At 38.0% G+C, this 12,863-nt stretch overlaps 1 protein-coding gene across 11 annotated transcripts in view; it reads left to right on the top strand.

Annotated features, from left to right (window-relative positions):
- Nucleotides 1–12,863, top strand: part of OXR1 (oxidation resistance 1) — a 468,745-nt gene that overhangs the window by 361,573 nt on the left and 94,309 nt on the right. For 2 of the 11 annotated variants that reach the window (XM_024129826.2, XM_028500302.2), the window contains exon 1: nucleotides 5,188–5,483. The exons of 6 other annotated variants lie outside the window; for them this stretch is intronic. In XM_024129826.2, coding sequence (XP_023985594.1) covers nucleotides 5,285–5,483 — 199 coding nt within the window. In that variant the 5' untranslated portion in view covers nucleotides 5,188–5,284. Of the gene's footprint in view, nucleotides 1–5,187; nucleotides 5,484–5,628; nucleotides 5,833–12,863 lie in introns of those variants that run through there. 3 more of the 11 variants (XM_024129829.2, XM_024129825.2, XM_024129827.2) reach the window with 3 other exon arrangements.

The raw sequence follows: 12,863 nt of genomic DNA, 5'->3' as shown, positions 1-12,863 counted from the left end.
GCTGCTGAGCCTGCGCTCCGCAACGGGAGAGGCCACAGCAGAGGGAGGCCCGCATACCACAAAAAAAAAAAAAAAGAAAAGAAAAGAAAAGGCATCCAGATTGGAAAGGAAGAGGTAAAGTTACAGATGATATGATCTTGTATATAGAAAAATCCTAAAGACTCCATAAAAGTACTGTTAGAACTAATAAATAATTTCATAAAGTTGCAGGATACAAATTGACAGAGAAAGTCAGTTTGTTGTATTCATATATGCTAAGAACTATCTGAAAAAGAAATAAAGAACACAATCCCATTTACAATAGCATCAAAAACAATAAAATACTTAGCAATAAATTTAACCAAGGAGGTGAAAGATCTCTACTTTGAAAACTGTAAGACATTGATGAAAGAAATTGAATAAGACACAAATAATGAAAGGTATCATGTGTTCATGAGTTGGAAGAATATTTTTGAAATGTCCATACTACCCAAAGTGTTCTACATATTCAGTGTGATCCCTATCAAAATTCCAATGGCATTTTTCATAGAAATAGGACAGACAATGCTAAAATTCATACAGAGTTGCAGAAGACCCCAAACTGCCAAAGCAATCCTGAGAAAGAGGAACAAAGTTGATGCATCATACTTGCTGATTTCAAATTTATTACAAAGTCATAGTAATCAAAACAGTGGGGTACTGGCATAAAAACAGACACATAGATCAACAGAACAGAATCAAGAACCCAGAAATAAATCATGCATATACCATCAACTATAAGGGAGCCAAGAATACAGTTTCTTTAATAAATGTTGCTGGGAAAACTGGATAGTCACATGCAGAAGAATGAAATTCGACCCCTATCTTAAAACATATACAAAAGTTAACTTGAAACAAGTTAAAGACTCAAATGTGAGACCTAAAACCATAATACTCCTAAAAGAAAACAGGGAAAATGTTCCTTGACATTGGTCTTGGCAATGAATTTTTGGATATGACACCAAAAGCACAGGCAGCAGAAACGAAAATAAACCAGTGGGACTACATCACAGTAAAAGAAATAATCAACAAAATAAAAAGCAAACCTAAGGAATGGCAGAAAATATTTGCAAACCACTTATCTGATAAGGGGTTAATATCCAAAATATATATGGAACTCATGAAACTCAATAGCAAAAAACCAACAATTGAATTAAAAACTGGGCAGAGGATCTGAATAGACATTTTTCCAAAGAAGACATACAGATGGCCAAGAGTTACGTGAAAAGATGTTCAACATCACTAATCATCAGGCGAATGCAAATCAAAACCACAATGAGATCACCCCACACCTATTAGAATGGCTGTTATCAAAAAGGTAGGAGATAAGTGTTAGCAAGGATGTGGAGAAAAGGGAACCTCATGCACTGTTGGTGGGGATGTAAATTGGCACAGCCACTATGGAAAACAGTATGGAGGTTCCACAAAAAATTAAAAATAGAACTACTGTATGATCCATCAATTCTACTTCTGGGTATATATCCATAGGAAATGTACTCACTGTCTCGAAGAGATATCTGCACCCCCACGTTCACTGCAGCTTTATTCACAATAGCTAAGACATGGAAACAACCTAAATATCCATCAATGGATGAATGGATAAATAAGATGTGATATAGATACACAATGGAATATTATTCAGCCATAAAAAGGAAACACTACTATTTGCAACAACATGGGTGGACCTTGAGGGCATTATGTTAAGTGAAATAAGTCAGACAAAGACACATACTGTATGATCTCACTTACATGTGGAATCTAAAAAAAAAACTGAACTCACAGAAACAGAGAGTAGAATAGTGGTTGCCAGGGTCTGGAGGTTGGGGGAAATGGTGAGATGTTGCTCAAATGGTATAAATTTCCAATTTTAAGTTGAATAACTCGTGGGGATCTAACATATAACATGGTGACTATAGCTAACAATATTGTATAGTTGAAAGTTGCTAAGAGAGTAGATCTTAAACGTTCTCATAGCACATATACAAAAAAGATAATTATACGAGTTTATAGAAATGTTAATTAACTCCACTGCAGTAATCATTTTGTAATATACTCCTATAAAATCATCACATTATATACCTTAAACTTAGAATATGTTCTATACCAAAAAAATAAATCCAGCAATTCAACTTCTGGGTATAGAGAGAAATAAAAACATATGTCCACAAAAAAATTTGTACATAGATGTTCATAGCAACATTACTCATAATAGCCAAAAAGTGGGAATAATACAAATATCCATTAACTTATAAATGGATAAAAATGATATATCCCTATAATATTATTTGGTAATAAAAACGAATGACATACTAATACCTGCTACAACATGAATAAGCCTCAGAAACATTAGGCTAAGTGAAAGAAGTCAGACACCAAAGACCAGATATTGTGTGATTCCATTTACATGAAATGTTTATAAAAGGCAAATCCATAGAGACAGAAAGTAGATTAGTGGTTGTCTATGCCTGTGGTAGGAATGGGGAGTACTAGAAATGGACAAGAAGTCTCTTTGCTGGGTAATAGAAATGTTCAAAAATTAGATTTGCGTGATGGTTTAACAACTGTGTAAATATGCTAACAACCATTGAATTGTATACTTTTAACAGATGAATTATATGGTTTGTAAAATCATATGTCAATAAAGTTATTTTAAAAATAAGGCAAAGGTTTGCTGGAGGAGGCATGCACTATATATAAGGACACCTTTTTTTTTTTTTTTCTTAAAGGGTGAGAGGAATATATGTGGTGATTTGGCATGATAAGGAGGAAGGAACCAGAGTGGAGAGAGAAAAAATAATAAAACGCAAAGGAATAATAAGGCTGACAAGTCATAGACAACATACACCAGACTAAGGTCAAGAATTAAATTGGAGGGCTTCCCCGGTGGCGCAGTGGTTGAGAGTCCGCCTGCCGATGCAGGGGACACGGGTTCGTGCCCCGGTCCGGGAGGATCCCACATGCCGCGGAGCGGCTGGGCCCGTGAGCCATGGCCGCTGAGCCTGCGCGTCCGGAGCCTGGGCTCCGCAACGGGAGAGGCCACAACAGTGAGAGGCCCGCGTACCGCAAAAAAAAAAAAAAAAAGAATTAAATTGGAGAAGGAGAGGCATGGACAAGAGTAAGGACTTCCTTCCTTCTGAGGCAATATATGGAGATGAGCTTGTAGATTAAAAAGGAAAGGGGAAGAAAAGTGAGAGTGTTTATATTTCATGGCCTATGATTTTGAGTCATTTAGAAGACCAAGTAACATGTTTGAGTAATGAATTTGGTAACTTCAGGAGGATGGTGATGGGTCAGACAACAAATGGGAAGAATAAAAAGGAAAGCTGATGAAATGAGTAAAAGGATTTTAGAGACATTAGGGCTTAGATGAGTTTAAATAAAAACTTGTAAAGCACTTAATCATCAAAGTTATACATTTTTATACAGCAGCTCTAGCTTTCCATTAAACAGAAGCAGAAAAAATTGATGGGTTAACTGCTTGTAAACCTGTGTTTGAACTGGTAGAGTACAGGTTCCTACTAAGGTTACATGTAAAAGTGCAGATTTAATCAGGTATAGAAAACTCAGCCACTATTTTGGATATGATTATCACAAACTAATGGCAAATTTGAAGATGTAAAATATATTTTAGAAAAAGGATTTCACTGCAGTTAATCAGGATTAGACTTAAGTCATTGAAATTCAATTTTTAAAGCTTACTGAGCCTCTCTGAGATCTTGGAAGTGGTGCTAAGCTTGGTAATGCTTCCTTCCTTATCAAATGGAAATCGCAGAAAAACTGGGAGCCACTTACCACTCTACCAAATGGGTTCCTAGGAGGTACAGAAGGAAGTCAGGAGCAGTGCTTTCCTAAGCAGCACATCTGAACACAGGGATGGTTGCTGAATATGCATATTCCTGGGTCCTTACTCAGAAACACTGTGAAATCACACTCTGGGGGTACAGCCCAGACAGTCTATACATTTAACAAAGTATAAAGGTGATGCTGATGTTAGAATGGTGAAGTTTGTCCAACCTATTAAGAATTTAAGCTGAAAATGGTGATGATGGGAAAAAGATCAGTCAAATAATTTAAAAGGTGGGGGGGGCAGGGCGGAGGATAATCTTTAATGGTTTGGCAAAATGCTTAAGTTCCTGAAAGATGTTTTCTGGACTCCATTGTTTGGTATGATTAGCTCTTCAACTTCCTAATTCAAACCTTTTCTTCAAATGCATTAATAAATTGGTAATTCCAAGAAAAAGAGTTTATTTACGGCATGGGAAAAACTAAAAGAGCTATAAACAGATGTGAAAGGAAGAGAATAACCAGATCTCACAGGAAACAAAATCGGGTAGTAAACGTCCGTCAAATGTCGTTGCTCCTTCTCTGCTTAAAGGAGGAAAAAGTTGCACACTGAAGCCCTAATTACCTTGCCTTACAGGACCAGAGTCATGGAATGGCAAACTTTAACATCAGCTCATAATGCCACGGCGAACTTCGAACGTGACGATTAATGCTTTATTTTACGAAGATGGTCTCATAAGGCTTCCTAGGAAGCATTTAATCTGTTTTATGTTAACTACGACTTTAGTTTTACCTTAAAACTAACATTCTCTCCTTTCTCTCACCCACCCCGCCCACCAAAATTTCAAACTGCAAAAGTTTCCTGTGGATTGTGCCCCTCCCCCTAACACACACAGACTCACAGAAACTTTTGCACACACAGAAACTTTTGGACAGTGCCCTCCTAGGCCCCCAAACTCTCCGCAAATCCAGCGAAGACTCCCCAGGGCCATCCTTATACCCGGCTCTGCCCTCGGATCCCGAGGCTCGGCCTCCTCCCCGTTCCCCAGCAGTCCCGAAAGTCGGGTTGGGTTGGGACTGGGCGGGGTAGGGCGGGGCAGGCCTGCTCCATCGGAGCCAGGCACGTGGGGGGAAGTGGATAGGTCCGTTTCGGCTTGCTAAAAGGCCGCCGCGTTTCGACGCTGCCTCTGTTCCAGGAAGTATGCATCTACTTTACAAGCTAAGTTTGGCGAACTGGCGTTTGGAAGCAACAAGAAAAACTTTTCAAAACTTTTGTCCAGCTTCTTTTCCCCCGACTCCTAGTTCCCTGATGGTCCGCCCCGGGGCCAAGTTCCGGACGTCCCCTCCCCTTCCCCCTCCCCGCCTCCGGTGAGGCGTGCTGAGCCACCGCCCCCAGTGTGTGCTCGGACGCGTGGGTGGGCGAGCACCTAGTGGCCGTCTCTGCGGAAACCGTTGGCCTCCTCGGCGCCTGCCCGGCGGCAGCATGGACTACCTGACCACGTTCACGGGGAAGAGCGGGCGCCTTCTGCGAGGCACAGCCAACCGCCTGCGGGGGTTCGGGGGTGGCGGCGAAGCCCGGCAGGTGCGCTTCGAGGATTACCTGAGGGAGCCCGCCCAGGGGGACCCCGGGTGCGGGTCCCCGCCCCACCGGCCCCCGGCGCCGTCCAGCCCGGAGGGACCCGGTGAGCCCAGCCTTCCTTCGCGTCCCGCGCGGCCGACCCGGGCTGAGGGCGGGGTGGAGGCGGAGGTGTGGGAGCTGCGCGGGGGGCGCGGCCCCGCGGGCCGCAGTCGTGACGGGGTGGGCGGGGGGCGCGGGCCGGGAGTTGGCAGGTGTGCCCGGGCCGGGATGGCGGCGGGACCGGGGCGAGGAGCGGAGGACTCGCTCTGCTCTGGGGACGGAAGACTTGCTCGTGTCTGCGTCGTAGCTCTTCCTGCTCTGCTCTTCCTGCTTTCTTCACCTATGCTCGACTTTCCTTACCCCGCCAACTATTTCAAGGGTAGGATCCCTTCGTTTTTCCCTCCGCGTGAGAGGTGAATATCGAACCAATTGTGACGCTCGTGTTTTCCCTCTTAGAAATCATTAAGAGCGCTGTGCTTGACTTGGGTTTGGTTTGGGTCATTGTTTTTATTTGATATTTGCCAACTGTTAGAATTCACATAAGCACTTAATACGGCTTTGGAAAAGAAAGTGTTTAGCGTACACGGGAACCCAGTGGATTTTTGTGTCGTATATTTTGAAAGGCTGCGTTTTGTCTTGAGGTGGCAGAACCTGGAAACTTTCCTCAGTTATCATTTCTACTGCCTGTTAAGTTTTCTTTCGTCATAGTGGCGTTGTACTGCCCTTTAAAAAACAAAATCAGTCATAATGACAGGATATTGATATCTTACGGAATTTTTAAAAGCACTTGCTGAAGCGGTATTTGCATCATGCATATGGTAACTTCTCCAATGTCGTTGGCTTCCCCTGAGTTAATAAATGGCAGACCTCTCCTAATCATATTTTATTCTTGTTACCTGTTTTAATATGCATTTTGGTGTTATGAGAGTAAATTATGTATTAGTTTAGAAAATAGAGAAAAGTACAAAGAATATAAAATCTATCCATAACCTACATCCTAGCATTCATTTTAAAGCACTGAAACTGTGAGGACATCTGTTGATTGTGTGTGTGTGTGTGTGTGTGTGTGTGTGTGTAATTTAAGCTTTGAAGAAACTTGAATATTAAAATGTAATTTTAGCATGGCCCCTTTTATTAATTTTTCTTCACTTTACATATGACCACATTTTCTTCACAATTCTTGTTTATGGAATTAGAAAAATGAAAAAGGGGATACTTGGTTTCTGCTTTGAAGGACATTAACCAGATGCAGAATCCTCTTAAAGGTGGGACCAGGGATGAGGACTAGAACTTTAAAGTGCTTGAATAAAGGATTTTTTTTTTTTATGAGACCTCAGTTGACTAATTGAAAACAATTGAAATGTGACCAGCCTCTAGGTAGATGAAGAACTGAGAAATATGTGGTGTAACTTAACCTGGAAAGGGAGATGATGAATACTTTAACAAATATGCCCAAATATATACATCTGATTCATTGATTCAGAAACATTTATTGAGCACACTGCTGTATCAAACACTCTCTTTCAGAGTTACAGCTTCAAATTCCTCTTCTGTTGAAGCTGCCTTATGAACTCATGGCACTTTCTTTAATATTCATGGTGCCCCCAAATCTCTGACACAAGTTAGAAAGGCCTTGTGATGTCAGTTTTTATGACCAAGGTCAGTGGACAGGTACTTCTAGCATTAACTAGCTGAAAGAATTGGTATAAATTACTTAATCTCTTTGGTGTATATTTTCTTGTTTTAAATGAGGTTGATTGGATGATCTCAGAGGTTCTCTGGAGCTCTTTTTTCATTTGGAACAGAATTAGTGAAAATGATAGATGGTAAAGCTACAAATTAAATAGCATTTGGGGTTAAAAACATTGCAAGTCTATAAAGTTATGCCTACAGAGTTCTGAAGGTAGTTCAAAAGATGAATGCCCCAGCAATAACTTGATTACCCCCTCCCACTCTTAGTATAAGTATAGCTTCCTCAGTTGACTCCTTTGAGAGGCAACATGTATACATACAGGTAAAAAATAAATGCTTCTTCATTAATTTCTAGGCAGCCTTTGCTTAAAATGAGAACTGTTTTCTTGGCAGCTGCCTACCAGATAGGTAGGTTTTGGGTATAGGATTTTTCTTTACATTTGTGTCCTTTGGAATGAGTATTTTTTAGTCTGTTTAAAGGATTTCTTCTACTCTTTCTGCTTGTGACTACCTTTATTTTAGATTTTTATAACAGCTGCTTAAGTTCCCTGTTATTTGTCACCCTTCCTTCAGTTCTTTAAAATGTCCTTTGTGTTGTAGCAGTATATCTTGTGCAGACACTTCCACACTTGTAGATCGGCTACACTCCAGGACTCCATTTGTTGTTTGTGATCTTACCCCTCACCATGTCATGTTCAGTAACGATGTTGATAAAATGGTTTTACCATTGACAGTTTAAGGATGGACCAGATAAAATTTTGGTCATATGTTTCTCATTTTAACTCTTTCTAATAAACAAACTGCTTACCTGACAGTGTTAACTGATGCCTTCGCTCCTCTCCAAGGTGGCTACTTTTGCTTTTACCAGTTTTCAGTGTTTGCTGACTCCAACATTATAGTCCCCTCAGGAAAATCTAATTGGGACTTAGACACATTAAGGAACTTATCACACCATTGCTCTAGTTAATAACAATTACAAAGAAGACACACTATGACACAATTTTTGCTCCTGCTTAAAGAGTAAATTATATTCTGATTCAAAAAAATTTTTAGACCTTGAGTATAGATCAGGTTTGGGGGCATCACCATAAGCCTGTATTGGGTAACCTTTAAATGTAGTCGGTTACTAGATCACATGATAATAAGTAAAAAAATTTAACATATTTAGAGTTTCAACTTAATTGTAGCATAGTTTTTATCATAAACTTCCCTGTTAGGTCAACTCTGTTCTCCCACTTGGTGACAGTATACTTTAAATACATCTCACTCCTATTTCAACTTTCTTTTCATTTACTTTTACCAATTAAAACAATATCTTTTGGGGAAATTACAAGAATAAGAGTGGCTAAGAACATTTTCTATGGAGCAGGCACTAGCAGATATTTTTATTTAATCCTAATAACAACTCTGTGAGATAGGTACTATTATTATCCCATTTTCCTGACAAAGAATCTGGCCCAGGCAAAGAAATAAGGGATATAGAATCCATTTGAGTGTTATCTTCCTATTTCTAAGAGTTATGTCAGACAGGAAAAAATGTGAGAAGAATGCAAAATTCTATCATGTGTGATGTTAAAGTTAAAACAAGTTAAATTAGGTAAAGGATAGGATGGATAGTCACTGAAATTTCTTTAGAATCAGAAGGATATTAAAATGAGATGAAAACGTAAAATCCAAGGAAGGTGTAAGAAAACAGATATATTTTAGGTTGGAAATTGCAGATGCACATTGTCTGGAAGAGTTAGATAATAGTTTATCTTGAATCCAGAGAAGACCAAATGTCTGTATAGGATTTGGAGTACCAGTTGTTACTATTAAAAAAACAACTCATGGTGCTGCAGGTCACTCATGGAAGAGGATAACCCTAGATGTCTGCAGTCTTAGTTTCATTTTCTAAGGTGATGGGGAGAAGAATCTCTTCTCGATAAACAACCTCAGTCTTCTCTGATGGTAACTCCAACTAAGTTTGAGGTCTTAATGTTGTTTCCTTTGTCCATTGGTTCTCAAGAATGAAGTAGATTTGCCCATTTTAGAATTGCTGCTCACCTCACGGGATGGCTGAACTCAAGGCTTTTATATTATCTGTGTTTTAGGACAAAACTGCCTCTGAGTAGTTGAGGCTACAATAAAGCAATGAGTCTCAGACTTTAGTGTGCCTCAGAATCACCCAAGGGCTTGTTAAAAATGTTGGACCCCTCCTCTAGAGTTTCTGATTCAGTACTTCTGAGCCAGGACCCATAATTTGCATTTCTAACAACTTCTAAAGTAATGCCAATGCTGCTGATCTGGGGACCACACTTTAGTGGGTAAGTCTTTTACCCTTGTTAAGGTTAGAAGTAAATATGGAAATGATGAAATTTGTTAAATGCTTAGTATTTTTGTATTAAGTTTAGGAATAATCAGTGTATTTGGTCTTTAAAATATTTGTTATATTTCAGAGAATTAGGCCTATTAGAGTGCATACAAATTAGCCTAAGAATCTAATTGAAGATGAATACTTATGTAATTATTTTTTGAGTGACTTTAAGTTAAAAGGTGCAAGTATTTGGCTAAATTTTGAAACTATTGGAATGTTTAAGAGAACTTAACACTCATTATATTTAAAACTTTATTGTAATGTATTTACTAGAGTTAAGTTTTTAGAAAGGTTTTCTTGTTAGAGGCAATTAAAGTGTTTACGATAGTAGATGTATAAATACAATTTAGTATATATATGTGAGAGAATTTAATTACTCGTTTGTATTTAAGGATATTTAGTTTGTTTTCTATTTGAGTTGATTAACTATCAAAAGCACCTTAGAAAGTGTGTTAAATTTACTAGTTTTATAAATAGAATACACTTATAGTTGAAGGCTTAAAGGAAAACTAGATTTTTATATTTGTACTTCAATAAATCAAACATTAATTAAAAAGTAAAGTAACTGCAAATAGTTTTTTTCTGTGTTTATAAAGACTCCCTAATGGCCATCAGCAAACTTACATTAAGAGACTCTTGATACATTTTTTTGAATGAATGAATATTAGTACAAAAAAGGGGCATGTTTTAAGACCAAATTAATGTATTAGAGAAAGGCCAAAAATTAGCCTTTGTTTTCTAGCAATCAGTGAAAAAGGGAAATGTGATCAGACATAAATCACAGTGTCACTAAGATAAAGATAAACCCGTTGCTTAGGCGGGTAAGAAAAACACAACTTTTCCTGATAGAATAAAGAGAAAAAATTCTCATGGAATTCTAATATAGCAAAAAGTGTCCTCATCATCTTTATAGTAAATACAGATTCTAATTTCAAAAAGCTATTTTTTAACACCGTTCTTTAATGTAGTTCAGTGGTGTGACAACAAAATGCAAGGTAGTAAAAACAGCTCTATACAGGACGAAAACACTTAACCCAAATATGCAGTTATCTGATGGTTTGTCTTAACTGAGGGGTAGGTGCTAGATTATAAACTTTGGTAAAACTAATGCATGCTAACTATGAAGAAGTCATACATAACAAAGATTAAAGCTTAAAAGCCACCTCCAATCCAACTATATAGTGATGTCATTAATGTTAGGGTAGGCATTATTGTTAAGATCTATTTTATGACTATATATGTATAAAATGATGGATAGATGGTTAGAGGGAAAGAGTGACTGAAAGATATTTGTTTGCCTTCAGAAAGTATTTCCTAAATGGTGTGTGTAAAGTTAAGCAGAATCTGCAAAAATATTAATTAAGAGATTGGTATTATTGTTACATTCTTGTTTCAGTTTTAGGTGGGGTTTCTTTAACTGTTTGAGGTAACATGAGCAGTGTCATCTCCCATATTTCTTCTCCCGACCTCCTGATATTTATTACATCATATTTACAATTCTTATATAGCGCTGTCATAACAGTCACAAATAGTTTTTCTACTACATAATTGTTCAGTACTCCCTGCTACTCCTTTGATCATTCCTAGAGTTTTTATTTTGATAATTTGGTATAATTTCATTCTTGTGGCATTGAATAATGTTTCAGTAAAGAGGTCTTAAGCAAGCTAGACTGTTTTCTTTTTCCCGTAGTAGGTGATTTGCTTCTTATGCATGAATTCCTGAAGAACTTTTATTTTCCAAGCATTTTAATTTAACCAAGAGCAGAAACAGGAATGACTAGATGTGTGTGCACAGGTATGTGTATGTGTAATAGCCTTTTAGAGAGTAGTCACTGTATGGAACAGCCCTGGCCTTGAGATAGAAGGAAAAAAGGGCTTAGAAGTTTAATGTTGGGTCTTAACACTTCTACCTGAAAGACTCATGGTTTCTGTTCACGTTTCCTTGGGAAAAGCAAGTCACATAGCCAAGTCTGACATCAATGGGATGGTACAGCGTATTTTATATTCCTCCCCAGGGAGGAATACAGAGTATTTAGTAACTGTAAGGTAGTCTATCACAATGACTACCTTAGAAAACAATTAGTTTGACAGAGATTTGAAGATGCTAGTGTTACTGTCAAGGGTAGGGAGTTGTATAAGGAAACCTGTTTCTTCTGTCAGTTATTCAGTCTGCAAGTTTAATCCTTTCAAAAGCTCTACTAACAGTCCTTCTCAAATTTATTGTGCATGCAAAGGTGAATCAGTAGTTCTGGAGTGAAACCCGAGATCCTGCCTTCACAGTAAGCTCCCAGGTGATGCCAATGCTGCTGGTCCTTGGAACACAATTTTAAATAACAAGACTCTATAGCACTCTGTATCATGGATCTTTTCACTTAGAAGTGAGCCACACACAACACAAAAATTCCTTGGCTGGGTAGAGGAAAGGAGCATTAGAGGGGAACAAAAAACAGGTTAGAGACCAAGGAGTATGAGATGTTACCAAATAAAAGGAAAGGTGAGCATTGATAAGGAATTAGTTGGGTGCTTCATAAAGTTCAAATAAAATAAAATTGAAAAAGACTATCAGATTTTCCCTTTAGTTTATTCTCCTTTGCAGGTTTAGGGAACTGGGAAGACAGAAGACATTGCAGTACACTGTGGAATCAGTAGGAGGTGATGGAGTAAAGACAGTGAAAGTAGACTCTTATTTCCAAAAGTTCAACTATGAAAAGAAGCAGAAACATAGGCTGATATCTAGAGGAGGATGGTTACAAAGTTCAAGAAAAATTGAGGGATATTTTTTAAAGTTTATTTTTGTTTTGACTATGGATAAACAGTCAATAGCAAGTGAAAGGTTGAAAATACAGGCATTTTTTCCTGTACTACTTCACTATAGATGGGATCAGTTAATTAGAAAAACAGTGATCAGCATATTTTTTTTTAGTTTAGAAGATGCTTTTCAAAGTTTAAAATCTATATTATTGTGTTTGAAAATATTGACTCCCAGCTCAATATTTTAATTTATTTTTATTTGATTTTATCTTTTTAACATCTTTATTGGAGTATAATTGCTTTACAATAGTGTGTTAGTTTCTGCTTTATAACAGAGTGAATCAGCTATACATATACATTTATCCCCATAACTCCTCCATCTTGCGCTCTATGTCTGCGTCTTTATTCCTGTCCTGCTCCTAGGTTCTTCAGAACCATTTTTTATTTTTTTTTAGATTCATATTTATGTGTTAGCATATGGTATTTGTTTCTCTCCTTCTGACTGACTTCACTCTGTATGACAGACTCTAGGTCCATCCACCTCACTACAAATAACTCAATTTTGTTTCTTTTTATGGCTGATTAATATTCCATTGTATATATGTGCCACATCTTCTTTATCTGTTCATCTGTCGATGGACACTT

Source organism: Physeter macrocephalus, chromosome 15 (assembly GCF_002837175.3).
Source record: "Physeter macrocephalus isolate SW-GA chromosome 15, ASM283717v5, whole genome shotgun sequence".
NCBI classification, from domain to species: domain Eukaryota; kingdom Metazoa; phylum Chordata; class Mammalia; order Artiodactyla; family Physeteridae; genus Physeter; species Physeter macrocephalus.
Note: the sequence above shows the minus strand (reverse complement) of the source record. Positions and strands in the feature narration are given on the sequence as shown.